This window comes from Nannobrachium achirus (genome assembly GCF_963921795.1).
Source record: "Nannobrachium achirus genome assembly, chromosome: 12".
NCBI lineage: Eukaryota > Metazoa > Chordata > Actinopteri > Myctophiformes > Myctophidae > Nannobrachium > Nannobrachium achirus.
In genome coordinates, this window is record NC_137832.1 from 40,847,880 (window position 1) to 40,875,624 (window position 27,745).

A 27,745-nucleotide genomic window follows, 5' to 3' on the forward strand; every position below is an offset into this window, starting at 1 on the left:
TAGACTGTTAGTGTAGTGGCAGGTTTGTTTTCTACAGGTAACTGTGTGTACGCGTGCGCATGTGTGTATGTGCATATGTGTGCGTGCGTGCGTGCAGGTGAGTGTGTGTAAATATCAGTGCTGCAATGACATGGCATAGGCATGACGTAAAGGGATGTCAAAAGTCACGGGAAAACAAGAATCACTAAGTGTCAAAAAACAGGGATTTGGCATCTTAGTTGGAGGTTAAAGAGTGGGAACTGTCTCTCCCACTCCCAACGTCAGCTTTTTTTTTTCTTTTCTTTTTTTCAACTCACAGACGGAGAAAGACCACTTAAATATTATATGAAAACAAAAAATATATAGAGGGATCCTTGAGAAGCCCACTCTGATGTCCCATCTACAGTAAATCCCCATTCACTTCACCAGAATCCCACCCTGTCCCTGCAACCTCAGCATTGGGCAGATTCAGGCCGCACCGGGTGTAATTCCCCTCCAGGAGAGAGGGAGGCGCTATAAGGTGAAGAGTGTTGATAGGCAGACCAGCAGTGCGGCCAGAAGTGGACTTGCTATCCGCAGGTGTGGTGCAGCGTTCGTTGCGTCGCTTCGGGAAGGCTCAGCCGATTCATGACTGGTGTCGTCTGAAGATAACAAGAACAAGGGAAAAAAATGATTGACTAATATTTATAGCACACAGGTCTTTTTATGAATGATTACAATTCAAATGGTTTGTAACGGTGTGCAGTAAATGCTAACGGTATCGACAAGCCCTTTATTAAGAGTAACCAATTCATTTGTCAAGTTACAGCATAATACTATTCCCCTTACTCTTGTGATAACTATCACTGCCTAGTGTAATATGTAAGACAGCAGATAAGAGGCATGCATAACCGCTGTTCTAGTCCATATAAGACAGTAAGCTGATCCTCTGTATATGCTGACTCCTGGGCAGCAGTAAGCTGTTCGGGCCTGTACTCATAAATTCTCTTAAAACAGGATACGTAAACTGAAACCCAGGCCCAGCGTTTGTTTTGTCTCGTGACCTGGACAGTGAACCTATATAAGCCAGCGCTCTCACTGTGAGAGACATTATGAATTTGCACACAAGGTGAGCTATGTCCTCTGTCTGCCTGGCTTCGCCATCAGTAGCCTACCTATGCACTGCAAATGTGTTTTTGCTGTACCCATGGGGAAAAGGGTTGACCGCGCACGGCACACATGACAAACAGATTAAGTGCAGGCAGTGGAGGACATCTCAATGGACACGGACATGTGAATAATAATCAGACTCAGGGGGCACAATGTGTGGTACACATGAAATAAGATAAGAGGTGAATGGATACGTTTATGTGAAGTGGGATTCGGGGAGGAGGCGAGAGCTCAGACAGAAGCAGGGGCGTCACAAGGGGGGGGAAAGTGGGACTGAGTTACTAGGGCCCAAGGTGGGGGGGGGGGGCTTAATTATTCTATACTTTAGCTATTTAAATGGCAGATATACAAGCTCACAGCGCGGCACCGAGTGCCGCGCTGCAAGCTTGTAGATCTACTATTTTTGAAAAGTCATGAAAATGTGTGCAAATCTTTGAATATATGTATTTTTTTAAGCGAACATTTGTAACTGAAATTTTGCTTCTGGGGGTCCCTGGAACTAAATATTTTGAGATGGAGGTCCGTGGTCAAATACATATCATTTTGGGGGTCCTTCACATGAAAAAGTGTGAGCACCACTGACATTTTCAAAAAAAAAAAAAAAAAAAACCTTCAAAGACTTGCACAACTTTTCACGATTTTTCAAAAATAGCAGATCTACAAGAACCGAGTGCCGCGCTGTGAGCTTGTATATCTGCTATTTTTCAACAGTTAAAGCACACAACAACGCAGTGAATCCTTGTACCCCCAGGGCCCAGAATTTGGTGCGACACCCGTGGACAGAAGCAGGCAGGTATAGCGGAGCACACAGAGGAGCAGCCACACAGGGAGACGGGAGGGGAGAGGCAGAGGAGCAAGCACAAAGAGGAGAGAGCAGGCGAGAGAGGAGAAAAACAGGCTTGTGGAGCGCAGGACGACAGACAGGCAAGTCACAGGCTCCCAAACTGCCCTGGGATCTGGCCTTAATAAATCACAACCTAACCCCCTGCATGTTCTTAAGCCATGTGCATTGTGTGTGCGTGTGCGTGTGCGCGTGTGTGTGTGTGTGTGTGTGCGTGCGTGCGTGCGTGCGTGCGTGCGTGCGTGCGTGCGTGCGTGCGTGCGTGTGTGTGTGCGCGTGCGTGCGTGTGTCTGAATGTGGGTGGGTGTGTACAGTATGTGGGTACAGTATGTGCCAGTGTTACGAGTATGCAAGTGTACATGTGTGCATGTGTGTGGCATGTGTGTTCAAGTGCACTCGAGTGTGTGTGTGTGTGTGTGTGTGTGTGTGTGTGTGTGTGTGTGTGTGTGTGTGTGTGTGTGTGTGTGTGTGTATGTGTGTGTGTGTGTGTGTGTGTGTGTGTGTGTGTGTGTGTGTGTGTGTGTGCGCGCACACACCCCCGCGATCAGTGAGGTGACAGCTCGTGATAAACCCTGAACTCGAGGCCAATCCGCTGCCATGAATAAATACTGAAAATGTCATATTCTCAAAAAAATAAAAAAAAAATAAAACATTTTGGGAAAAAGCTATAATTACTAATGCCGTGTCAAATACATTTCAAAAAGCTCCGTTTGAAGTGATTCATGTGCTTTTGATGTGTATTTGATAGTTGCTGATGTATGTTCCCATTGAGGCAGTGTTTGTGTAGTTTCAGTCCGAGGGGACGTGGGGGGGTTGGGGGTCCGGGGAGTGAGGAGGCAGCATGTGGAAGCCATGGGGGGTCTCAGTTCAGTGGCTGGGGTTAGACTCATGTTGTAGGAAGCCCTAATAATGCCATGTCGTTCGGAGTGCAGCAGACATTTGCTCAAGCGATGCCATGAAATGACTAATAACAGTTTGTCTACATGGGAATGACAGGGAGCGCAGCAGGCAAGCTGGCAAGCTAAAGCGACAACATTCTGTGTAGTAAACCCGTGGTTCTCAACCTTTTCAGGCCGCGACCCCCACAATAATCTTATTTTAACTGGTGACCCCCTCATCCTGACGAGCACTAAGAGTTGAGGCATTACATTTTATATAACACGGTTCTATTGTGAGAATAGCAGATCTACATGCTCACAACGCCCGAGGCGTTGTGAGCATGTAGGCTATTTTCACAATTTCTGCCCCCAATATTTGACAATATAGCCAATGTTAATTGTGTTATTTTAGAGGTATTAAATGGGTCTTAAAAGTCCTTACATTTTCACTTTAGAAATGTGCAGATACCCTGTATCCACGTGAGCTTGTATGTCTGCTGTTAACCGGAAGTGTCCCGCAGATAATGCTACAGTAAATTCTCGCGGAAACAGGTGGATACACTTATACTGTATGTTGGTTTGTTTACTGTTGAGTGAGAAAACAGTTTCACAGTAAGCTAATCATCTGGCGAGTGGCGACCCCCCCCAAAATAAGTCCCGACCCACAGGTTGAGAACCACTGTAGTAAACGACTTTACCGACACCAAATAAAAGAAAAGAAAAAAACTTGGAAAATGTTGCACATTCCCAAGAGGGTCACAAAAAACAAAGAACAAAGCCGTTTGTGAGTTTTGACAAGAAATGCATGATGCGGTTACGTATTTATCACCATGCAATGGGAGGATGGGATCAATCACCAATAAGCAAGCAGGAGGTGCAGGAGAGGGGCTGCTGAGCAGGGATCGGCTCATAGAGAAATGGAGTACAGGAAAAAAGGAGGACAAACAGATGCATGGAAAACATAATGTCAGGAATCATAGGAGCAGGAAGCCATACTAACCTCGTGGTTCTAATGAATTGTCTACTTTGTCGTTTACGTCAAAAACGCGGTCATGTACGCCTATAGTTTTCACACAGTTGTCTACAATAGAAGAACATAGGGAGAGTAAGAGATCATTAGAGGTAAGCCAAATAGGTTAGTGACATTTGAAGCCCCACCCCTTCCCCTCTGACCTCCCCTCCCCTCCCACCCTCGGCCTTGAAATCAAACATTCCAAGCAACAAAGCTCATGGCAACATTCACATGAAGTATGCAGTGTAAAAGATCTTTACTCAATGTGTACTGTAAATAATATATCGTCGTTGTCGGGTGGAAACCTTGTATCTCCAAGTTTCAAATTTGTACGTTCTTTCGCAAAGCAAAGCCCTGCTTCATCATACAAGGCCATCGCACAAAAGTAGTGAAAACAGCAGATCTACAAGCACACAACGCCTCGCGGTGGGAGGCGTTGTGTGCTTGTAGATCGGCTGTTTTCAATCGTTTAAATCACTTTTAAAATGATGAATGCAAAACGAACGGTTTTGGACATACAAGGTTTTCACCCGACAACAACGATATACTGTATATCAACACGGTCGGGCAGAAACCTTGTACTGTGTGTCCAAAATCATTACCCTTCAGGATATGGAAAAAAAAGAGCATGTGTTTAATCGGATGGAACGATACTTATTATTTAGTAACCTGCTCTTTTATTATTAGTTATATAAATTTCAAATTCACTGAGAGACCACTTTCATCGTTGGCTTCCCTATTTTGTGCCAGCCATTCTAGGTGGAAATCTTCAGATCAGATCAGATCAGATCAGATCTACTAATAGTACAAGTGCGGCCGGGGCACCTTTGCTCTGGAATGCCCTGCCCTTGGATCTATTAGGCTAGCAGAGTCAGTGTCCTCTTTTAAAAACACATCTGTATGTTAAGTGTTTTTCCTAAGGATATGTGCTTAGGTCAGCTCTGATTGCTTCACTGGTTTTATCGGCTGACTACAAATGCGGTTTTAATGTTTTTATTTTCTCGTATTTTTCTTTCTCTTTCGCTGATGTTTGCTGTTTTTCACATGTGTGTAAAGCACTCTGTAACGATGTTTGGAAAAACGCTATACAAATAAAAGTGTGTCAAAATGTGACATGTTTGAGAGTTTGAAGATCTACTATTTTCCCTTTCTGTGACAGTCATACGACAAAGTAGAAAATAGGGTATCGATTTATGAAGAAAAAATTAAAAACAAAACTAAATGAAGTAAATGCAGAGATACAAGGTTTCTGTCCAACACCAGTGATATAAATGATACTGTTCATGTTTCCAACAAAATGTTTGGTCAAATTATTTTCTTGTCCATATCAAAAGCAGGTAAAAAGCAAGTTGTGACAAATGAGTGGGACATGTTGAACAATTAAGCAAGAGGTCATTCAGGAGGCACTGAAGTAACCAAAGAGATAAGACACGTCAACATCATCATTCTGTCCGTTCAGACACAATTCAACAGGCTTTTCCAAAAAGCCTCGTTCGAATGCCAAAGTCTTACTTGCTGGTCGGACGAAAACTTTGAGCTTCAGACACGTTTTCCTCCCTTCAGAGATGGTGGAGGCTGAAAAACAAACACATCAGGGTGTTACACAGGACTCAGAGAGATATACAAATAAAAGAATTACGTTTTTTTTGTTTCTCACTTACAAGGTCACTTTGTGTTCAACATACTTTCATTTCTGCACAACAGTTTAAACCGAGACATGTTTTTCAACCCTCAGTCTGTCTCCGGAGAGGAGAGAGAGGGAGAGAGGGAGAGAGAGAGAGAGAGAGAGAGAGAGAGAGAGAGAAATCGCCCATATACTTAATTACGGTCATGCTGACTCTTAAGTGGATTTGGTAGGGTTAGTCATGGTGGTTGACGAATTATGGCATCCAGGCAAAGCATTTACAGATGTGTTGGTGGTGTAAAGTAACGGAGTACATGTACTCAAGTGCTGTACTTGAGTAAAGGTACTTTTACTTTACTGGAGTATTTCGGGTTTTTGAAACTATACTTCCACTCCACTGCACCTCAGAGGAAAATATTTTATTTTTACTCCTACTACAATTATTTGAGAGCTTTAGTTACTACTACTAGTTCCAAGATTTTGATTATCTTTTACAAAACATACATTAACCACTTCAGCCCTATATATTATGGCTATATGAAAAGAAAAGATCCACAAGCTCACAACGCAAACCATTGTGAGCTTGTAGATCTGCTACAAAAGGAAAAAAAAGTTTATACATGTACATTTTGGTGATATATTAAAGAGTACTTTTAATTTTGACACTTGAAGTATATATATATATATATATTTTTTTTCTTTTTCTTTTTTTGAGCGTTGCCAAAAAGATATTTTTAAATATCTTTATTCATGTCAGACAGGCTGAGCAAGTATACATTCCATCTATTTTTTCCCCTTCACCAACTCTCCCCCATATTGTCATCAATATTCACTCTTATCCACAAATATAAATACACATAAGTATATTTTGACGCCAAAACTTTTGGACTTTTACTCAAGTAAATTTTTCAATACCAAACTTCAACTGGTAACAGAGTATTCCTACGTTGTGGTATTGATACTTTTACTTAAGTAAAAAAAAACAAAAAAAAACAGAGTACTTCTTCTCCACCACTGATACCGGCAAAGCATTTACAGATGTGTTGGGACATAGTCTCATGGGGCAAGCAGAGAGCTCTGCTACACACAGTCAAACTGTTGGAACGGTAAGACACTACACCTGATCATGGCTGCTATGTAGCTGCCATAGGTACAGTAGGTGCCATGTCAAAAACCACAGTCGGAGAACACACAAACTCGTAGGTATGTTCCTGGATGACCTGTTCCATAACGCACTGATTTCTTCGACAAAAAGACATGGACTCTTGAGATTTGTGTGTGCGTGTGTGTGTGTGTGTGTGTGTGTGTGTGTGTGTGTGTGTGTGTGTGTGTGTGTGCGTGCGTGCGTGTGTGTGTGTGTGTGCATGCACAGACACGGTTTGTGGTTGCTGTCAGGAAGTAACTTCCTTTCCTGTCAGACCCATGGGGTGTGAATCTCTTGAGCGTCTGCCGGCAGCATGCAGAGGTTTAGCAACCACAGTGGCTGCATCCTCCAGTCCCCTAAAAATATCCACCGCGGAAGGGTGTTTGCGTCTGTGTCTATAGCATTTTGACTGTGTGTGCATGGGTGTGTGTGTGTGTGTGTGTGTGTGTGTGTGTGTGTGTGTGTGTGTGTGTGTGTGTGTGTGTGTGTGTGTGTGTGCAGGGGCGTCACAAGTGCCGCGCTGCGAGCTAGATCTGCTATTTTTGAAAAGTCGTGAAAGTGTGTGCAAATCTTTGAATATATGTACTTTTTAAGCGAACATTTGTAACTCAAAATTTGCTTCTGGGGGGTCCCTGGAACTAAATAATTTGAGATGGGGGTCCGTGGCCATATACATATTTATATACATTTTGGGGGTCCTTCACATGAAAATGTTTGAGCACCACTGACATAGAAACGTAGGTTTTTCAAAAAACCTCAGAAGGATTTAAAACATTCAAAGACTTCAAAAACTTCAAAAATAGCAGATCTACAAGCTCGCAGTGCGGCACTCGGTGCCGCGCTGTGAGTGAATCCTTGTACACAGGGCCCAGAATTTGGTGCGACACCCCTGTGCGTGTGTGTGTGTGTGTGTGTGTGTGTGTGTGTGTGTGTGTGTGTGTGTGCGTGTGTGTGTGTGTGTGTGTGTGTATGTGTGTGTGTGCGTGTGTGTGTACTGTATATACGTAAGCGTGTGCACACGCCTGTGTGGTTGACCGCTAATGGCGTTGCGGTGAGGGCACCAGGTGCCGTCTCCTGTAGACAAGGATTGGGGTCAAACACGAGTCAGTCGGGCCGCGTTCTGTGCGCAGACCCCATCCATCACGGCCAGGGAACACGGTTTAAAAATACACGTTGCCGTCTCGTGTCAGGACCCCATATCAAATGGGGGGAGCAGCTCCGAGCGCCTTTTCCCACACTCGTTTCGTGACAGCCGAAATTTACGTTTGAAGTTTTTCTATCTTTTTTTTTCTTTTCTTTCTTTCGCTACGACCGTTGAGAGCAGAGCAGCCGTTACTACTGTATACTAAAGTTGTCTTTTGGGCACCATTTTGTGTCTTCTGTGGACCGTTCCCCCTGGCAGCAGCAGTGAAGCCAAGCATTTCCAAGGGCCACCATTTGGGATCTGTCAACTCCTCTGCAGTGATCCTTAACCTACCCCCACCCCGCCCCCAGCCCCTTCCTCCCTCCACTCCCAGCTGCGTCCCCTCTTTGCTCTTCTGTCAGCATGGCCAGATCCATTCATCAAAGCTCAAATGACTTGCAAGACGGTGCCCTCGCTGCACGCACGCACATACGCACGCACACACACGCACACACACAAATAGGGATGGGACGATACGCGATATTATCGTTTATCGTGATAAAAAACACTCGCGATAATCGTATCGTGGAGATTTCATTTATCGTGATATAGTCCTCCGTCATGCACTGGGATCAATTCACCATTTTTGCCGATCTGCATATCTAGTACCACTTAAACCCTCTATAATACGGTAAGTAAAACGTACTTATAATATGTATGTACTTGATAGTATACAGTCTTTTTTTTCACTCTCTATCAAATGTCTTTGCCAAAAAATAACCGATCTGCTATTTTTTGGCAAATGTTCGGCCCCAGGATAATGGATTTTGATTATCGAGATAATATCCTAAATCGCAATTTCTTTTGTCACAATAATCGTGATATGACATTTTCATATCGTCCCATCCCTACACACAAACCCAACACATTTCCAGGACAGAACTGTCTAGTCACGTTGGCTTTAACTGCTCCCCCATCTCTCCTTGTCTGTGTTGTTGTTTTTTAAAACATTCATACAGTTTCTGTGCACACGGTGCTCTGGGCATGTAATCAGCGTGCCCGTGCATTCATTTGGTTTGACAAAGGGAAAACATGTTGAGGCAGTGGAAAAGCCAGGGGACGTGTTCATTTTGACAATGGGAAAGGAGACGGACGAGAGATGAAATCTATTCCTTCTGGCTTGTACTTTTCTTTCCTTTTTGCGCACTCCTCTCTCCCCTTCGTTTAGTTTCTTTTTTTTCTCTCCCCCTGTTGCCTAGCGCCCTTCCGCGGCCTACCGCATGTTCTCTCTCTCTCTCTCTGTCTGTCTTTCGTTTCGCCGCCTCCTCTCCAGCCCTCGCTGCCTCGCTCGCCTCACGACCCCAGCCGTGGCCACTTTAATGTTGTCGGTACATCAGCTGTAATCTGCTTTTTAAGCCGTGTGCGCGGGTTGAGGTGATTGGAGATCAGATGTTCTTTTGCACATCTCCGCTCATATTCAGCAGATGCAGGGGAAGAGGAGAGGAGGAGAGGGAGCAAGAGAGGGAGAGACAGAGAGAACCTTATTAATTTGGTGCGGAGGCAGCCGGTGACACTCTAATGAACCTTGGCCGCCCTCCCTCGCTCCCTCACCCACGCACGCGCACAGTTTACATCACTCCTCTCCTCTCACACTGCCCTACTTCTCTCTCACTCGACTGCCCTCTCCTCCCGTTCTCTCCATCCGTTAAGTCATGTCATTGTCCGCTTGCACTGTGCATGAACATGCACGAACGCGCACGCACACACACACACACGGACGCACACACACGCGTGCACACACACACACACACACATCTCCAGATGTCTTATCTTCATCACCGGTGTGGGCAGAGCAGAGTCACGGCTATCGACACCAGCCACTTAGCAGAGGCAGCTGATCAAGGAGAAGCACGGGCCTGATGAAAACGGCAGTGAGCATGTGGAAGGCTCCGCCACGATGACAGTCAGGGGGCCGACCTGATGTTTCTATGTTCAGCCACTCATTAACAGGCTGTCCGCCTCCTACACAAAAGAGAAATAGTGGCTATTTTACAGAAACACTAACGTTCGCAAACAGTGAACAACGGTTCACTGTTCGTTTGTGCTGCGCAGTATGGCCTCAATAGCCGTGTTAATTTGTGTATTTTTCCAAGTTTCTTTGGGAAGGCAGTAAATACAGTATGTATGTAATAAGTGTAAACCTTGCGACTACACTATTTAACACATCAAATCTGCATCGCTAATTAATGTAGTTGAAGCCAAGTTAGGGAGATAAAATGGAGCTTGTAGTGTAGCAACAGTGAAACATTGCATAGCTACTGTAGAGGTGTGCAGCAGCAGTATATTCTCAGCTACAAAAGAGCTTCAGCTTCAGCACCACATTCCTTTCATGGTAGCTGCCCTGCATTCTCAGGCCTCCATGAGGCACCCCAACCCTAGCCGTCCGCACCAGTGCCCGTTTATTTTGGATTAGCATGCTGCAGCGGGCCAGCTTATTGTTCTTGTCAGCCCGTAACATCAACACCTGCTATTCTGGTTCCCATCAGGGCCCACAGCCTCAGCCATCAATCCGTCTGGCCCGGGCGACCAGCCACTTTGAAGGGCAGGAGCCCCGAAGAGATGGCCCGAAAACAGGAGGGCGACTTGGGTTACTCCTCCGACCCATGTCCCCTGGCCAGTAATGGCCGGTCCCCTCAGTGCACTGCATTATGCAGCAGCATTAAGGCAAATGGAATGGAGCAGAATCCAATTACAAAAGAACAAACAGGTGGGCTCAGTGCGGCTTAGGCACGGTATTGTTTCAATCTCAGCCCGAGCCAAGCCACATTCACAACTGTAATGTTATCTGGATAACACGTTTCCTCTGGCTTGCAATAGAAGATCAGACAGCACGTCCCCTATATGTGAGGACATGAAACGGAGGGACAGGAGCAATGAAAAGTTAAAGTTTAAGTAGATAATTGGTTTTGTTTAATTCTACCTATAATTTCAGGAGCCATAGCAACAAGGCTAGATACAGTAGATATATCCTCTGCGTAAGTCAATTGAGCTGGTCTAAGAGGCTTTGCCTGTTATTTTCCATGAGTTGAGATGAAATCCAGAGGTATCTGCAGGGGCTGTCACGGTCAGTGAACCGTTGCCAGGCTTTGGCATTCCAACACAACCACAAGGCTTTATGCAATACCACAGATTAGCGAACAAAATGAGACAATTGGCTTAAAATAATTGTTAAAGACTGAAAGTCACACAGATAAAATTCTGCTGTGATATGATCATCTGGATGTCTCCACAGGAAAGAAACCATCAGCCAAAAGGATGTTTATGCAGTATGCACAGAGCATCTTGGCATGGCAAATGGTGTGTCCCGTAACTCCAGCCCCGTCTTTCACAACAACACCGTAGGATCACATTTTTGGCTTGACTAAAGAAGGCATCGCAGTTTGAGTATAAGTGATGCAATCACAACACGCCCGTCTTCAGTAGAGACACAGACACACAGGTGTGCGACATTAGGCCATCAAGCAAGACGCACCATGGAGCAGAGCCTTCTACCTACGGAGAGTTGCGTCACTCCCGTTCACTTCATGGGGCCAGGTCTTCTACGCACACATCTATTGGCGTATAGCGACAAACGGCGAACCGGAAGTTTACAAAATGCATTGAAGTCTATGAGGTGTAAAGTGACAATGAACCACGTGACCAGCGCTGTTTCTGACCCCGCAGTGGCACGACTCTGCCGTGGAGGAGTCAAACCGTAGTCTCCACAGGACAGGAGTGGGCAGGAACGTCATGAAAACTATGTTTGAGCTTTTCCTAGAGCTCTATTGTCCCACTATTACCATTGTACAACCCAACATGGATGTATATCATTGCTGTCAGGCAGAAACCTTTTGTTTCCATATTTTCTCTTTTTTGGGGGTAAATTAATGGCCTATACTTGATCATACTACAGTGTCACAAAGCATCAAAAGTATTTTGAATCCTGAAAGGTAACAGTTTAGAACATTTTGTTCCATTTGACATCAATGATATCTAAAACGTCCTCTTTCACATATCAATCAATTCTGAAGCTCATAAAAACAAGGATTAAGCAAACCAACAAAATATTTTATGTGACAGCTATCCTTCACCGAACAACCTTTTAATTTCTTCTCCTTATTTGTATGCTGCCATGTGACTAGATGCAGCATTAATAGACAGTAAAATGCTAGCATGCCTTGCCTCCCATCTCCTTTGCACTCCAGCTGCCTTCAATAATGTCCCTCTAAGTCCCTGATCCCAGCTCGTTTGTTAGGATGGGACGGGTTAAATCTGAATGCCCTGCAACTCTCTGTCATGCCATTCCCAGCTAGCTGTCCCCTCATGCCAGCCCGCTGAAAAACAAGCCCTCTGGCTCTGTTGTCTTTGATTCACTAGGATTACCTTGCTGCATGCAAACCTAGTTTGAGTTTACAAAGTGGAATCCAGGGGGATGGAGACAAACACGTGCAGTGCAAGCCCACACGCAGGCTAGTGTGCGCGCAAAAAACTTTTTCCCATCAAACTAATGGGATAAATTACATATTAGATATCCTAATTGCGTATCTAGATAGCATCCAGGAGACAATTATTCCGTACACGTTTAGAGATGACTGCTGGGATTCATTATCATTTGCTCCTTGGCTTTAGGGCATGGATAGCAGTCCAAAAAAGCGAATGTTAGTGCACACTATGCACAACTTTCAGCTGGACAGACTCCACTGAGGTCTCAACAGAGAGTATAGTGTATGTGAACCTGAACACTGAGCGAGACCCCCCGTTTCTCTGTCATCAAGATCATCCGGCCGCAATAATATACACACAAGCTTGTGCATGAAAACACACACACACACACACACACACACACACACACGTGCACACATACGCATGCATGCACGCACACACAAACACACACACACACACACACACACACACACACACACACACACACACACACACACACACACACACACACACACACCTTTTGAGTGCAAATACATTTGCACTCAAATTGTGCAACATACAGTACAATGCGTGGGTGCAGTCAATTCTCGGCAGAGTGTTTTTCTATCAAGAATTTTTTGTTTTGAAAAGCCTTCTGAATGGAAGAATAAGCTAAAAGACCCACAAGTGCTGAACTGCAGACTGCAGAGCACGAAACCCGATCTATGCTTTGTCGCGTGTCGGTGTCGCGCACCGAAAATAGAAGATCTACAAGCTCGTGACACGCTAGTTCTGCGATGCGTTGTGACCTTGTGGATCTGCTATGTTTGATGCACGACACGATGCGCGGCCAAGTATAAATCAGACATTATTATTTGTGTGTGTGTGTGTGTGTGTGTGTGTGTGTGTGTGTGTGTGTGTTCCGCAGAGATGGAAGAGCCAATCCTGGGAGGAGGACCATTAACCAGATGCTACTACAGCGAGCGCGCAGTAGGAGGGAGGTGAGAGAGGGGAGGCAGGGGTTGAGAGCATGCAAACAGGCTGGGGAAACGACGTGAACTCTAACCCCTGCTGATAGCTGGCCTTTTGCACTCTCCCTGCATCTTTTAACCGTTGCCAAAAGAAATGAACCAAATTCACCCCCTCACGTCGTCTGTGATAGTGTTAACACGCAATGAGAGAGAGAGAGAGAGAGACGGAGAGACGGAGAGAATTGTCATGGCAGTACTGCAGTTAGAGAGACAGGAGGGATACAGAAAAAGGAGAAGATATCGTCGTTGTCGCGTGGAAACCTTGTAAGTCCAAGACTGTTCGTTTTGTATTTATCATTTTAAAAATGATCTAAACTAGTGAAAATAGCAGATCTACAAGCACACAAAGCCTCGCACCGCGAGGCGTTGTGTGCTTGTAGATCTGCTGTTTTCACTAGTTTTGTGCGATGGTCTTATGATGAAGCAGGGCTTTACTTGGTGAAAAAACGTACAAACTTGAAACTTGGAGATACAAGGTTTCTGCCCGACAGTGACGATATACAACTAAGAATGAAAAAGCAAAAAGAGAGAGACAGAGAGAGAGAGAGATGGGTGGTAAGGATGGGGGTAGCACAAACCCAGTGAAACTTACTGAAGACAATCATCTTTAAAGTAAAAACTAATACAAAATATTTGAAACATGAAGACAATCATCTAAAACGTGTTCCTCCCTATTCGTTTCTCATTATTTGGGTACACATTAAATTACATTCTTTTCATTCACAGACCACAATGGCAGGCACTCTATCACACATTCTTATTGAAAATGACGAGGGGGCATTTGAAGACTGAAAATCCACAAATCTGCTGTAATTACTTTATAGCTACGACTCAACGTATAATTGATTTGGATATTCTATTGCTGAGAGCTACTTCAGCTTTTTTTTTACTTTTAAACCAAGCCCAGAATACAGAATCACAATGCAGACAGAGACATAATTACAGCACGTATGGCATCTGCCACAATAGCAGTCGGAAAGTCGCGTATGCGTGTGTGTGCGGGCGCGAACATGTGTGGGTGGTCGCGCTATAGGCTCTCGTTATTTTTTTGTTGTTGTTTTCCTCCAAAACGCACGACTTTTTAAATTAATTAGCAGCCAACGCCTTCAAAGAGGATTTACATGTCGTCCCGTACTGTCTGATCCTGAGTCATAATCAGCCATTGAAGGCAGCTGCTCCATGCATGAATCATTACAGACCAAGAGGAGCCTTGTGTCCTCTGGTCTGTGTGACAACACAGACCCCGGTCTGTCCTCCTCTTCTCTCTGATCTCTTGACATCTTCACGGCGTTAACAGAACCCAGCGACATTCTGCTCTGCTGTGGGCAAAGCCATGATTGCTTTATTGGTGGTAAAACTCCAGCGAGTTGATTAGCCCAGTTAGACCGGAGTACACGTCTATTGCGTATCATTTTATGCTATAGCTATTAAAAAATTGCAGATATGCAATCTGTAGGTCTTTGAAAATGTGTGCAATTCTTTGAATATTTTGACCCGATTCTATAAGTGTCTTCTGAATCCTTCTAAGGTTTTTTGAAAAAGATGTGTTTCTATGTTGGCGGCGCTCAAACCTTTTCATGAGAAGGACCCCCCAAAATGATAGGTATTTGGCCGCGGACCCCCATCTCAAAATATTGTATCAGGGACCCCCATAGAAGCAAATATTTGAGTTACAAATGTTCCCTTTAAACAATATATATATTCAAAAATTTGCACAAATCTTCATGATTTTTCAAAAATAGCAGATCTACAAGCTCGCAGCGCGGCACTCTGTGCCGCGCTGTGAGCTTGTATATCTGCTATTTTTCAATAGTTCAAAGCATTCAATAATTCTAGGCCTAGATGGATTAGAGCCTGCTCTCCCTTGTCCCGCTCTCACAAGGCTGTCAACAAGAGTCCCATTACTTACCTCATGCCTTTGATTAGGCGAAAAACCGGCCAACGCGCCGGCTCCCTGGCCAACTGTTTTCGGTTTATTTTTACATGTGTTTGTGCGTGCTTGTGTGTGATCCTCAGAAACCCCAGAGGATCATCAAGGGCTGGGCCATTAGAAGCTTTTATTTCCTCTGAGTTCTGGAATCCCAGAGACCCCTTGGGGAGCGGTTCAGCTGGGTCGCCCGTCATGTTCAAACGGCGCTCCGGCATTATGTGCATCCGTACGTCAGAGTGGATGTACTTGTACCACCTGCATGTATGATTGTTCGTGTGTGTGTGTGTGTGTGTGTGTGTGTGTGTGTGTGTGTGTGTGTGTGTGTGTGTGTGTGTGTGTGTGTGTGTCCGTGTCTTGCGTGTGTATAAATGGCAGCAACTCGGGGCCAGCGGCTACACAGTGAATGACACGCATGGGGACGAGCTGAGCAGCGTGTACTGACCCAGAATTCCAGGGAGGGGATCTAGGAGATGAAAGGGGAAACGAGGTATGATGGAGAATCCAGAGGCAAGGGAGATGGAGAAACATGCATCCATCCATCACGATTATGATCATGCATTTAAGAATGCGCCTGCATATCGTCGCTGTCGGGCAGAAAGCTTGTATCTCCCAAGTTTCAAATGTGTACGTTTTTCGGTAAAGTAAAGCCTTGCTTCATCATACAAGACTGCTGCACAAAACTAGTGAAAATAGCCGATCTACAAGCACACAACGCCTCGCTTGTAGATCAGCTATTTTCACGATTCTAAGTCATTTTTCAAATGATAAATACAAAGCGAACGGTATTGGACATACAAGGTTTCCACCCGACAACCACGATATGTATGACTATACTGTATGTACATGCGTGTGTGCGCACATGTGTGTGTGTGTGTGTGTGCGTGCGCACGTGTGTGTCCTGGAGTGTACTACGAATATGGCTTTCTGTCACGCTTGCTCCAACGTTGTTGGATTGTTGCTGCGTGGCAATGACAGGCCTGATTATTCATGTGAATGGATGGCGGGGGCAAGTTATGACGGTGTCTGCGCGCAGGTTGTTTCCTACTGATACTACAAATGAAACCGCATTGGCCGTTTGTCATTATTAGCAACTTCCTCCCCGTGCCCCGAACAACATATACAGACTACTGACTGTTCCCCTGCCTCGATTTTATTTGTCGCTTAATGTTGTTTTCTCCTGCTGCTGATGCCGCCGCCGTCCTCTCCTAAGAGGTGCTCGGAGCGGTGGCCCGCTCAGCGCATCACAGATTTATGACCGTTCAAAAGCCCAGGATGGGTACGGGCTGTATTCTGAGTTTACTAGAGCTTTTATGCCTGCGGTAGCGCAATAAGCCCAGGTATGAGGAAGGGCCTTAGAAGACCTTATTTTTAGACCTTGTCAGGGGGGGGGGTCTGGGGAAATGGAGCCTTATGAATATCAAGAGATTTCCTTGGGTGATGGCTTATAACTTATGATCAATTTAAACCCCGGTGTTGCATTTTAAAGGCTGGCCACGGGACACGCGGCAGAGTGACTGATGTCCCATCAAAGATGCTTCACTTTGATGAATGGAGCGTGTGTGGGGACCGTGTCCCCGGTCTGGCTCTGGTCGGTTCTGTATTGGCGAGGGACGCTCTCCCCCTGTCTCTCCCTTCCTTCCAGTGACGTACAGCCCCGCAGAAACTGTCGGGCAGAAACCTTGTATCTCATATAATAAGTTTAAAATGTGTACGTTTTTCACAAAGTAAATCCTTCGTGCAAGGCCGTCGGACAAAAGTAGTGAAAACAGCAGATCTACAAGCACACAACGCCTCGCGGTGCGAGGCGTTGTGTGCTTGTAGATCGGCTGTTTTCATTAGTTTAGTTCATTTTTAAAACGATAAATACCAAAACGAACGGTTTTGGATATACAAGGTTTCCACCCGACAACAACGATATCCTTCAGGTGTGGGAGACAAAGTGATGATTGATTGCATTCTCTGTGAGTGGCAATAGAACGTGCAGGTTAACAAGATGAGTACGAGAGCAACATCTCTGCAATCGCCAGTCTTTTCCGCTGCATGACGATTCCCAAAGCTATTCGGATTCCTATTCGCCGCACACGCACGTACAGACACACACACACACACACACACACACACACACACACACACACACACACACACACACACACACACACCTCCACTTTCCTCCACTCATCTCTCGCAGCCCGCCACCGCTGATATTGGATTTCCACCCTGGCTTGAAATCGCTCGTACGCCGATTCTCTCCATATTAGGAAAAAAGCTGCTGCCATCAGCGCTCTGTGATCAAGAGTTTCACTTAAGCTGCGAATGCGCCGCGAACTTTGAACTTTGGGGAAGTGCTCCTTTCTGTCCGTCTTTATCCTGTCTTTAGCGGTGTCTGTCAAGGCAGTGGACACTTCTCGTCCATAACTCACTCGCCGCTAATGCCGCTTTCTGCTGAATTGCTTGCAGATGTACCCCAGCATTAAATTGCTTCCTGCATCTTCCCGGAGGCGGTAAATTTAGCATCTTTTACTGTAGCTCGGTAAGCTCTCTGTACTTGGCCTCTCTCTCTCTCTCTCTCTCTCTCTCTCGCATTCTCTCTCTCTCTGTTTGTCTCATCTGAAACAAAAATGACCTGTAGAGCAAAGAAAGCCTCTGGATGCAGCCCAGAAAGGGCTAATGCTGCAGCTTTCCTCTTGCCCCCTTGTGCAATTCACCTGCGTCAGACGGAGAGCTGCCAGCTGACAGCACCACAAAGATGAAGAATTATGACCGCAATTTGGGGCGAATTCCGCGCGTCTTTGCTAGCGTTGATTAAGCCGTTTTCTGTTGTTGAAGCAGACGACAGCAGAGCACTGTCTCCTCTCTCTAATTTGATCAGAGATGCAACAAATCAGCCCTCGACCCGCATCGAACTCGGAAGGGTGAAAAACACCATTAGCCGGCGTTTTCTGCCTGCCGGAATATAATTTGACATCCTAATTCTCATCTACAACACACAGGCACCAAATCAATCAAGACACCCGTGGCACATTCTTCATCCCTCGTTTTCCCTCAGGTCATTCGCTTAGAGAAAGTTATGAGATGTGGCGGCGATTAATTCTCTCATCCTCCATATATCTGCAGGGCTCTCCAGTTTTCACTGTTCTGTATTTAGTGCCCCAAAAATGGGAGACTGTTGTCAGTTAGATAACACAATTATAAATTGCTGTATTCCTACCACAAATCAAAAAATCACACCCGTGTGAACTGAGCGGTGGTTTACCCACCAACCGGTTTACCCCCCCCCCCCCCCCCCACTCCCCCCTCCCCCCCTCCCCCCTTCCCCTCGGGCCGCAAAAGTCTAGAGTTCAGGCCGCTTAAAAAAAAAAAAAAAAGTAACTAGTAACTCGAATGAGCCAGTCTTTTGAACGACTCTTTGAAAGGAACGGATCCCAGAGATCCGGCTCACTTCAAAGAGCCATAAATCCCATCTCTACTTTGCTCTTGCAAGTACACGCCCCCTGCCTGATCTACAAATCCTACTATGTGGCGCGGAGGGACACAGTTTGATCTTGGAAATCTAATGTTCTGTGCGCCACACAGTCATACGACTAATCATAAATCAGGCACCATGAGAAGCAGACAACACGCAGCACGCTGCAGTGATAGAGACAGAGAGGGTAAAAGTCAAAGAGTTGAACAGAGGCATGGATGGACATGACATGAAACGTGTCAAAGTGAACTCATATGATCATCAAAATGGGACACAATTGAAGCGTTTTTTTTCCTCCATTGCGTGAAGCGATGGTGTGTTGTGTGGATAACGTTTATGTGTTGTTGTGTGCGTGTGCGTGCGTGCGTGCGTGTGAGTGTTGCAAGGCGAAGAACAGCCCCCGTGACATTTTGTATTAATTATATTATGTATTATTGCTTTGTTCAGGCCCGACTCAATCTGAATAGAATCCTGTAGCGTGCGGAGCGCCCGACTGTTCAAAACGGCTAGTCTGAGCCCGTTTAGAGTATCTGGTAAAATAATCTGAACAAATGATCCTGTAGTGTTTAATTCTACCCGATTCAGTCGGGCCCGATTATCTTGTAGTGTATTGCCAGCTTTAGTCTAGTTGTGGGAAGAAAAGGATATCATCATGGCCCCAAATAACTTTTAAATATCTTGCAATTGGCGACGAGTCTCTTACTAAATCGGCAAGAGTGCCTCTCATTCTCAATACATAAAGGCTAAAGCTATATAACCTCTCCATCAGCAATAGTCAGTGGTGCGTGTTCCCCACACTCAAGCCTCCACCGTTGCGCTTAGGTTCACCGGGAAATACTCGGTCGCCATTGTTTGTTTGTGTGGGTGTGTGTGTGTGTGTGTGTGTGTGTGTGTGTGTGCGTGTGTGTGTGTGTGAGAGAGAGAGAGAGAGAGAGAGAGAGAGAGAGTGTTGTCTGCCTGCCCTGCTCAATAGCGCCCCTCCTTTAACGTGTGTGTGTGTGTGTGGTCTGTGTGTGTGGTCAGGAGAGGTATGGCAGGCGACAGACATACACGGCAGGCGACAGACATACACGGCCAGCCAGTAACATCTTGAAAGCGAATCACAGGAGCGGTGGGACCACCGCTCAAAAACTGGATGAGTTTATTCCAGGGGTCTTCAACGTCTTCAGGCCAAGGACCACGTTAGTTGAGAGAGATGAAGCAGGGACCCCCCACAAGCTGTTAATATATTTCATATAGTTTCATCTTTTTACAGTACAATCATCAGTATATTTTGGATTCATGTAAATTTGTGTTTTCAGATATTTAACCACTTGAACCGTCAATACTTAATAAACTTGACCTTTCACTCTGTACTTAGTCTGCTCTTTTTCCCCTCTACACCAAACCTCTTTGCCCAAAATAGCCGATTTACAAGCTCACAGCGCCTCGCAGCGCGAGGTGTTGTGAGCTTGTAGATCTGCTATTTTTGGCTATAGTTCTCAGAACCCCCTGTTGAAGACCCCTGGTTTATTCCATGCCTCCACCATGCCTTCCCATCCCCCTCAGTGCATTATTCCCTTCACAGTAAATATTGCCAACCTCGCTCCCCACGTGCTCACGGGTAGTGACCTCTGGCTCAGGACAGTTGATAATTCAGTCTGATGCAAGGTGTGCAGTGAGGCCTGCAGCAGCGGGGTAATGGTGCATACAGTCCAGCCCTGTTAGCTATAGTGTACACTACAGCGGCACCAGCAACGTGTAGACAAACAGACTACACAGGTCTGAGAGTGACCTCTGTTCCGAACTGCTTGCTGATATCACTGCTATTGTTCAGAAGCAGCTTTGTGCGAGTACAAATGCAGCATCTATCGACTGTACACGATGCACTGACAGTCTGCAGTGTTTGTGGAATCCTCTATGAAGGCTGCGGATTGATTTAAAAGTCGAGCCTTTTTTGAGAAAAACAACAACATAACAAAAAGCTAACACGACCACCAACACATTTGCAGAGACATGTTCTATACATGTGTAACATCCGGGATTCGGACCCGGGTCTTCCACGTGAAAGTCGAATATCTTAACCATTGATCCAAAGGGATATCCCGATGGACTGAGGCAGATACTATCATCATGCTGAGGCAGTGAGTCACTCTGCTACACATGTACATGCATACGCATCCGCCCACCCGCGCATTGCCCGTGCCATAAACTCATTTTGTTCAGCTTATGACACAGTGGAGCGTAGGCCACATCTTTAAATCTGTCAATGACACCATGACAATGCGTTCTGAGGATGGACATATAGGCAAAAGGACCATCTGAACATCCATGTCGGCAACGAAGAAGTGGACTTGTATGTTGTTAGCCTCAAATCTCAGAGAAACTGAGCCGGAGCAGATAAACCTGCATTGTAATGTGTAGTAAATTTGGAAGGAGTGGAAGGCCATACAGACGAGTGAGCGACTGAGAGTGATGTGATGCTACACAGTAAAATGCTCAGTGTTGATTTATCCTATAACACAGAGAGTGTACAAAGGTAACCAAATAGACCCTTACTGGTCCATTTGGTTACATTTGAACACTCTCAGTTAAAAGATTTACAGTTTCTGTCTGCTCTTTTCCCTTTTATGGCTTCAAAACAAGCAGCACTACAGCAAAGAGGCTCTGTATTTCTGTGAAACCGAGACCTGCATGCTCAAAGATGATTTACCTTGACCATGCATCACATTATAAAGACAGCTAGTGTTTCTACCCTCAGGCTGTCTACAGCACTTCTGTCAATGTGGTTGCTTGGGACCACATGCTCACTGGACCTTAACTCATCTCAACTTATTTTTGTTATCCTGGACTTATGTGGGTAGTCGACCTTGCACTGTTGTAAGGGTTTGCAGCATTATGCTATGTTGGTCAGTGAAAATAAAAAGAATAAACATGCTGAATCTGAATCTTGAATCTTAACATTTTCGCAATTACTCAAATAGTCAAAGGTAATTTGTAAGTGCTACCAACTAGGCCTGGCTTTGTGGCAGAAATCAGATTAGAGTGGGTAGCAGCAGTATTGGCATTCAATTTAGCTCTTTTAAAGAGAGTAGAAATGAGCAAAACTGAGCCAATTTTAGGAAGTTCCAGTTTTCATGACCTCAATATTCATCTTAATTAAAAAATAATAATACAGAAAAGCCAAATGCAATCGTGTGAAAACAATTACAACCCGTTACAAGCTATTGCCAAAAATAACAACAGATTGTGATAGATGAATAAGATGGTGGTGACCGTGGTGATGAAGGGTAGGAGGAGGATGAGAAGAAAAGGCTGATGACAACAGGATGATGAAGAGGAGGAGGAAGATGATGACAATAAGGAGGATGGTGAAGAGGAGTAGGATGATGACAATAAGGAGGACGATGAAGAATCAGAAGATGACAATAACAATGCTAATTTAAACTTGTTGAGAGCTTGTAGATCGGCAATTTGGTGCGGGACACCGCCGTACGACTACGTATAAATCAGACTTAAAGGCATTTGGGTCCCCATCCGGAATCAATGGGGCTAAATTTACTATAATCCATTTTTTGTCTTAGGAATGCGACAAATACAACAAAATATTATTGAACTCAAGTCTCCATGGCATGAGTAATCAATAGAGAAAAAAAAATCATTTTGGGGTGAACTACTCCTTCAATACTGGTGCGCTGAGCAGGCACCGTCTCAAGCGCTATCAACCCTCTCTCTCTCTCTCTCTCTCTCTCTCTCTCTCTCTCTCTCTCTCTCTCTCTGTCTGTCTGTCCGTCTCTCACTCTAAATCTCTTTCTTTCATACACATATATATACTCCATCTTGCTCAGCTCCCCTTTCTGTCCACTAAAGAGACTGTCCAATCCATCAGCGGCCATTTCCCTGGCGTCTCCTGGATGTTCAATCTGGACACAATGACGGAGGGAAATCACATATGTCAGATGACTTCATGGTGGATGACTTTAATATCCGGCACGTTGGCCAGAGAGGCTACACGCTGGAATCACTCAATGGCCAATGAAGCCGCGGGCCACTAAACCAATATGGCGTGCTACGGCAGAATGGATGCGTTCCACGGAAGCGATGTCGGTCGCGGTGTAATTTAATCCAGCCCTAAGGACAGGCATCTCTCAACAGAAATGAGAGTGAAGGAAAAAATTCTGGAAATGGGGGTCTCGAGGGAGTGGATGAATTGTGTAACCCTTCCCTCACCCCCATCTAACGCCCACCTTTCGAGGTGCGGGCCGTAGATGGGGGGACATTTTTCCCTTATCTCGTTTAGCGCGAACCTCCGATGCAGATAGGCTGAAAAGAGCAAAGAGAAATGTGCTCACTTTATTTTCACTGGACGAATGACAAAAAAAAACGAAAAAAAAAAACACCTGCATGATTTCAAGCTTGTCTGTTTCAATGCACAAGCTTGAGAGAGCAACGGGCTCAATCACTGCAGAAACAACGGCTAACTCTAGAGAGAAGCTCTTTGACTTTATAGTGCAACAGAGCAAAGAAGGGAAAAAGAGAGAGAGAGAGAGAGAGAGAGAGAGAGAGAGAGAGAGAGAGAGAGAGGGAGAGAAACAGGTGAAATGAATAAAAAAGGAGAGAAATCCCCCGGTCGGCTGTCAGACTTAACTGCTTCATAAAAAGGTGCCAATTCAGAAAACAGACTTCTACCTCCCTCCCTCCCTCCCTCCATACCTCCTTACACAGAGAGGAAGAGGCAGAGACAGCGCCATACATTAACACCAGCGACCGTATCTCACAGATAAACAGATACAGGCACAGCAAAGTACAGTACATCCACTAGTGTTTAAGAGGAGAGTGTAAACCGTCAAAACTGATACTATCTCTCTGAAGATAAATTCACGGGGAGTTTTTGCTGCACAGCACACCGTAAAATCCTCAGAGTTCATTCCTCCATTTGTAACTGTGCAAGACACTTGTGAGACAGTGCAAATGTAACTAAATCAAACGTACCCTTATATTTGACTACATAAAACACTATATTGGCCAATCTGAATCGACTAGTTTAACAAGTACATCTGCTGTGGTTGGCGGTCGACCCCTTGCTACAGTATATTCTATTGAGCAATTTAGACCCTTTGTTTGTGGTAGGAACACTAGTGTTTGACAAGCGATATTGCCTGAAGCTCGAAGCACAATATCTCCAATGACAAAGCAGTAGAAATGTGTCTTCTGCACAGGAGACCCCAGTAAGAAGTCATAATAAATCTTAGGGATTGCAGCTTTAACACTGGCACTAGTAATGGTAGCAGTAGTACAACACCCTATAGTTTGTGCAGAAACAACAAAACACTAGCTTCAGCTGGTGATATATTGCCGGGCAATGCAACTTGTATGCCACTGTTTTATACCAGTGGTTCTGGACCTTTTCAGGACACGACCCCCTGAATAATCATATTTGGGGGTCGTGTCCCCCCCCCCCCCCCACCCTGAAGAGTTGAGGCATTACATTTTGTATATCACGGTTCTATTGTGAAAATAGCAGATCTACATGCTGACAACGCCTCGCATTGCGAGGCGTTGTCAGCATGTACATCGGCTATTTTCACAATTTCTGCCTCTAATATTTGACACCTTGGCCAGTGTTTAATTTGTCATTTCAGAGATATTAAAAAGTCCTTAAATTGTCACTTTAGAAATGTGCAGATACCCTCCATACACTTAAACGTTATGTTGGTTTGTTTACTGTTGAGGGAGAAAACAATGTTGCACATCAAGTTAATCATCTGGGGACTCCCACAAAATAATTTGGGGACCCCCCTGGAGGTCCCGACCCACAGGTTGAGAACCACTGTTTTATACCACAAACAATATGCCGGAGCTCCTATTCTGTTGGCGGCAACGGTGCATCAGTGTGACAAATGTGTTTCAAGCGAGCGTCGATGTGATTGTCTCTGGGCGGCGGCAGCTAAGTCTGCATCCCTAAGGTGCACGCCGGCCGCGGTGGGAGGACCAAAACTCCACTCAATTCCACTCTGTCACCCAGCTTTGATCGAAGCTAATTTCCCACGGGCCGTGGCTTCGGATGAACCCCTGTCACAATCCAGGAGGAGCGGGGCGACTTACTGCCTTCCTGGGACAACCTGCTGTAAGAGGACATCATAATGCAGTGAGGAAGGACCTTTTTTATGACGGATAGAGCGGTATTCAGCAGTGGAAAGTGAGCTATAACATTGTAAAAATGTCTTGTTTCCAAATCCCCCCGCGGATTCCCGAAACCCTGTTTTAAGGGTAGGAGGAGCGTTCCCGGGAGTGATGATGTGCGTGCACAGACTGAAGAGTCTGGCTGGCAGATTCACGTGGAACCGTCTGCAAAGATCTGGTTTGCGAGCGCTCGTAGATAGTCTGACATCTATGATGGGGAAACGGTGGCGCAGTCGGTAGCGTTGTCGCCTCACAGCTAGAATGTCCTGGGTTAGATTCCTGCTGGGGACGCTGTGGGCGTCATCAGTGCTCATACCCTAAGTGGGGTTGGCAAAAGGGCCTTTCTGTGTGGAGTTTGCATGTTCTCCCCGTGTGAGGATAAAAATTTACCCTCACAAAAACATGCAGTAATCCTGGTCTCTATACTGCCTCCCCCTGGCCAGCCGGGGCGCCTGATGGAGGGGAAAGGAACTGGTTGGAATAACGTGTTCCTTCCACGTGCTACGTCGTCCAAACCAGGGAAATCCCCCCTGTCAGGTGAAAAGAAGCGGCTTGGACTACTAATGCATAGAAGGAAGCATGAGGTCAGTCCGTTGCTCTCCCCAGGTTGGCAGAGGGAGTGTAGCGCCCAGGATTACATTAGATAGATAACTGGCACTGGGTGAAAAATGGGTTGCAAAATCATGGGATCAAAATGATATGACATCTATGATGTCAGAGATCAGTCATCTCCATATTTGGGAAAATATGTCCCTTTAGGGCGAGGTCGCTTCTCGCCCTTTGGGCGTCCTAGTAGTTGGAGTACTTAGTGTATTTAGTAGCCGTTATCATATTACTTGGAGACCAGTCTATGACATCAGTACTAAAGTACATCAAATTGAGGACATCAGGGACCTCCATATATGGGCATAAAGGGGACAAACAAGTCAATTCAAAGTAATTTGGTCTAGATGGAAAGCCCTCGTCAACTAAGCATAAGGGCTTAAGTGGTAAATGTATACACTTGTACATCCAAGAGTGTACAAATGTAACCAAATGGTTACACGTCTATTTGGTTACATTTGTACACTCTCATTTTACAGCACAAAATACAGACATGCAGAGGATTGATGTGGACGTTATGCAACCAAGGCCTCTCAGAAAAGTCGATACGTCCACTTAAGAGTTTCTGAGGGATGCGGTGTTATGTTGGTTTGACTTGATTTGCTATGGAAAAACCAGATCAATCTGGTGTCCTTTTCTTCCACCGCGCGTACATCAGATCGTCAGGAGGTTGCTCAGAGGCCATGTTATTAAATTTGAAACACTGAAAACATCTGCTCCCGCCCCTCCCACCCACCATCAATCCTTAGAGATAATTTAACTCTGAGTGTGCGTGTGAGGATCCATTTAGTCTAACACTGCTGCTTGCTCTTCAGTCAAGAATAAGAACATATTCGTTCAGGAGATGAGACCACGAGGGTTTCCGTAACACCTCAAAACACAAGGTTATCAATATGGGTAGTTTCCCTGCCCTCCCTGTGGGAGCCACTGAGCCCTAGCCTAACTGGGGTTCGGGTTATCAGTGGTGGAAATAGCACTCAAATGTTTTACTTAAGTAAAAGTATCAATACCGCAATGTAGAAATACTCTGTTGCAAGTAAAAGTCCAGAATTCAAGACAAAGGCGTTCATATCAAAATGTACCTACTTAAAGTACCAAAAGTAAAAGTACTAAAATGTTTGAAAATAGCAGATCTACAAGCTCACAACGCTTGTGAACTTGTAGATCGGCTATTTTCAAATAGCCTATGTATAAAATAGGGCTGAAGTGGTCAATGTATGTTTTATATTATAATCATTTAACCTGAAAGTAAGTTTCAAATAATTGTAGTGGAGTAAAAGGACTATATCTGCTTCTGAGATAGTAAAAATAAAAGTACAGAAAATTGGAAATACTCCAGTAAAGTAAAAGTACCTCAAACCCCTACTTAAGTACAGTACTTAAGTGAATCTACTTATTTTTGGCGTTATTGCACTGTGCATTGTAGCTTGCCAGTGACCACAGGCCCTGTGGAGGAAGGGTGTTGTTGCACTCACATATGTAGTAATACTCTCTGCCCGGCCTGAACTCGAAGCCCAGGGAGAAGGGCGTGAAGAGCTGGAACTTCTCCGAGAACTTGAGCGGCCCGTTGGGGGAGTGCGGCCGGTTACACTCCCAGCGCTTGAAGCCCTTGGCGGTGTGGTCGCACGTGCTGTAGCCGTCGTAGTTGACCATGTAGAGGACGTAGCGCTCTGTCCGCTCCTCGGGCACCGTGTCCTCGTAGTGGGGACAGTAGACGTCCAGGTAGTCGTTGATGCACACGTCGATGTGGTAGTCCCCGCGGTGGAACCTGGTCGGAGAGAGGGGAGAGGGGAGAGAGGAGAGAGAGAGAGGGGAAAGATAAACTTTTTGATATATGATGCACTTTTGTTTTATTTAAAGGACTTTGCGGCCAATATTTATGGCAAGTCCGGTGTGAAAGGTTCAAGCATTTTTCTTTTACGCAAAACATTTCACCAACCCCTCCATCGCTCATGATGTACGCTCCAAAGCTGGAACATAACACAGGAGTTCCATCGCGATACGGACCTGCCGGCATGATTCACGGCGACACTTCAAAAGCGGCTAAGTGGCCGTTACTTTGGGAGGAAGAACATCTCCTGGCCGGCGCGCAGCGCGCTTCACGCAAGAGTCAACTTGACTTAATGAGCCTCCTCTACCACTCCTTCTGTCTGCCGCTCGCATCAACAAGACCCGGGGCTACTTAAACAACTTGGACCATAAAACCGTCCAATGCGCGGAACACTCAGAACGTCGATGCAGTGGATGGACATAAACACATCGCATATGAGCCGTGTTTGGATGCAGGACGTGAGCAGGTTTGAGTCCTCAACATTCCTCCGACGCCTCGCAGAAATTTACAGGCG

The 27,745-nt window shown here is 45.4% G+C and overlaps 1 protein-coding gene across 1 annotated transcript in view; it reads right to left on the bottom strand.

Moving 5' to 3' along the window:
- Positions 1 to 492: 492 nt before the first annotated feature.
- efna5b (ephrin-A5b) overlaps positions 493 to 27,745 on the bottom strand; it is a gene marked incomplete at both ends in the record, with an annotated part of 141,501 nt that continues 114,248 nt past the window's right edge. The window contains 4 exons of the mRNA XM_080738318.1: positions 493 to 620; positions 3,848 to 3,928; positions 5,372 to 5,434; positions 26,876 to 27,168. Coding sequence (XP_080594444.1) covers positions 493 to 620; positions 3,848 to 3,928; positions 5,372 to 5,434; positions 26,876 to 27,168 — 565 coding nt within the window. The remainder of the gene's footprint in view (positions 621 to 3,847; positions 3,929 to 5,371; positions 5,435 to 26,875; positions 27,169 to 27,745) is intronic.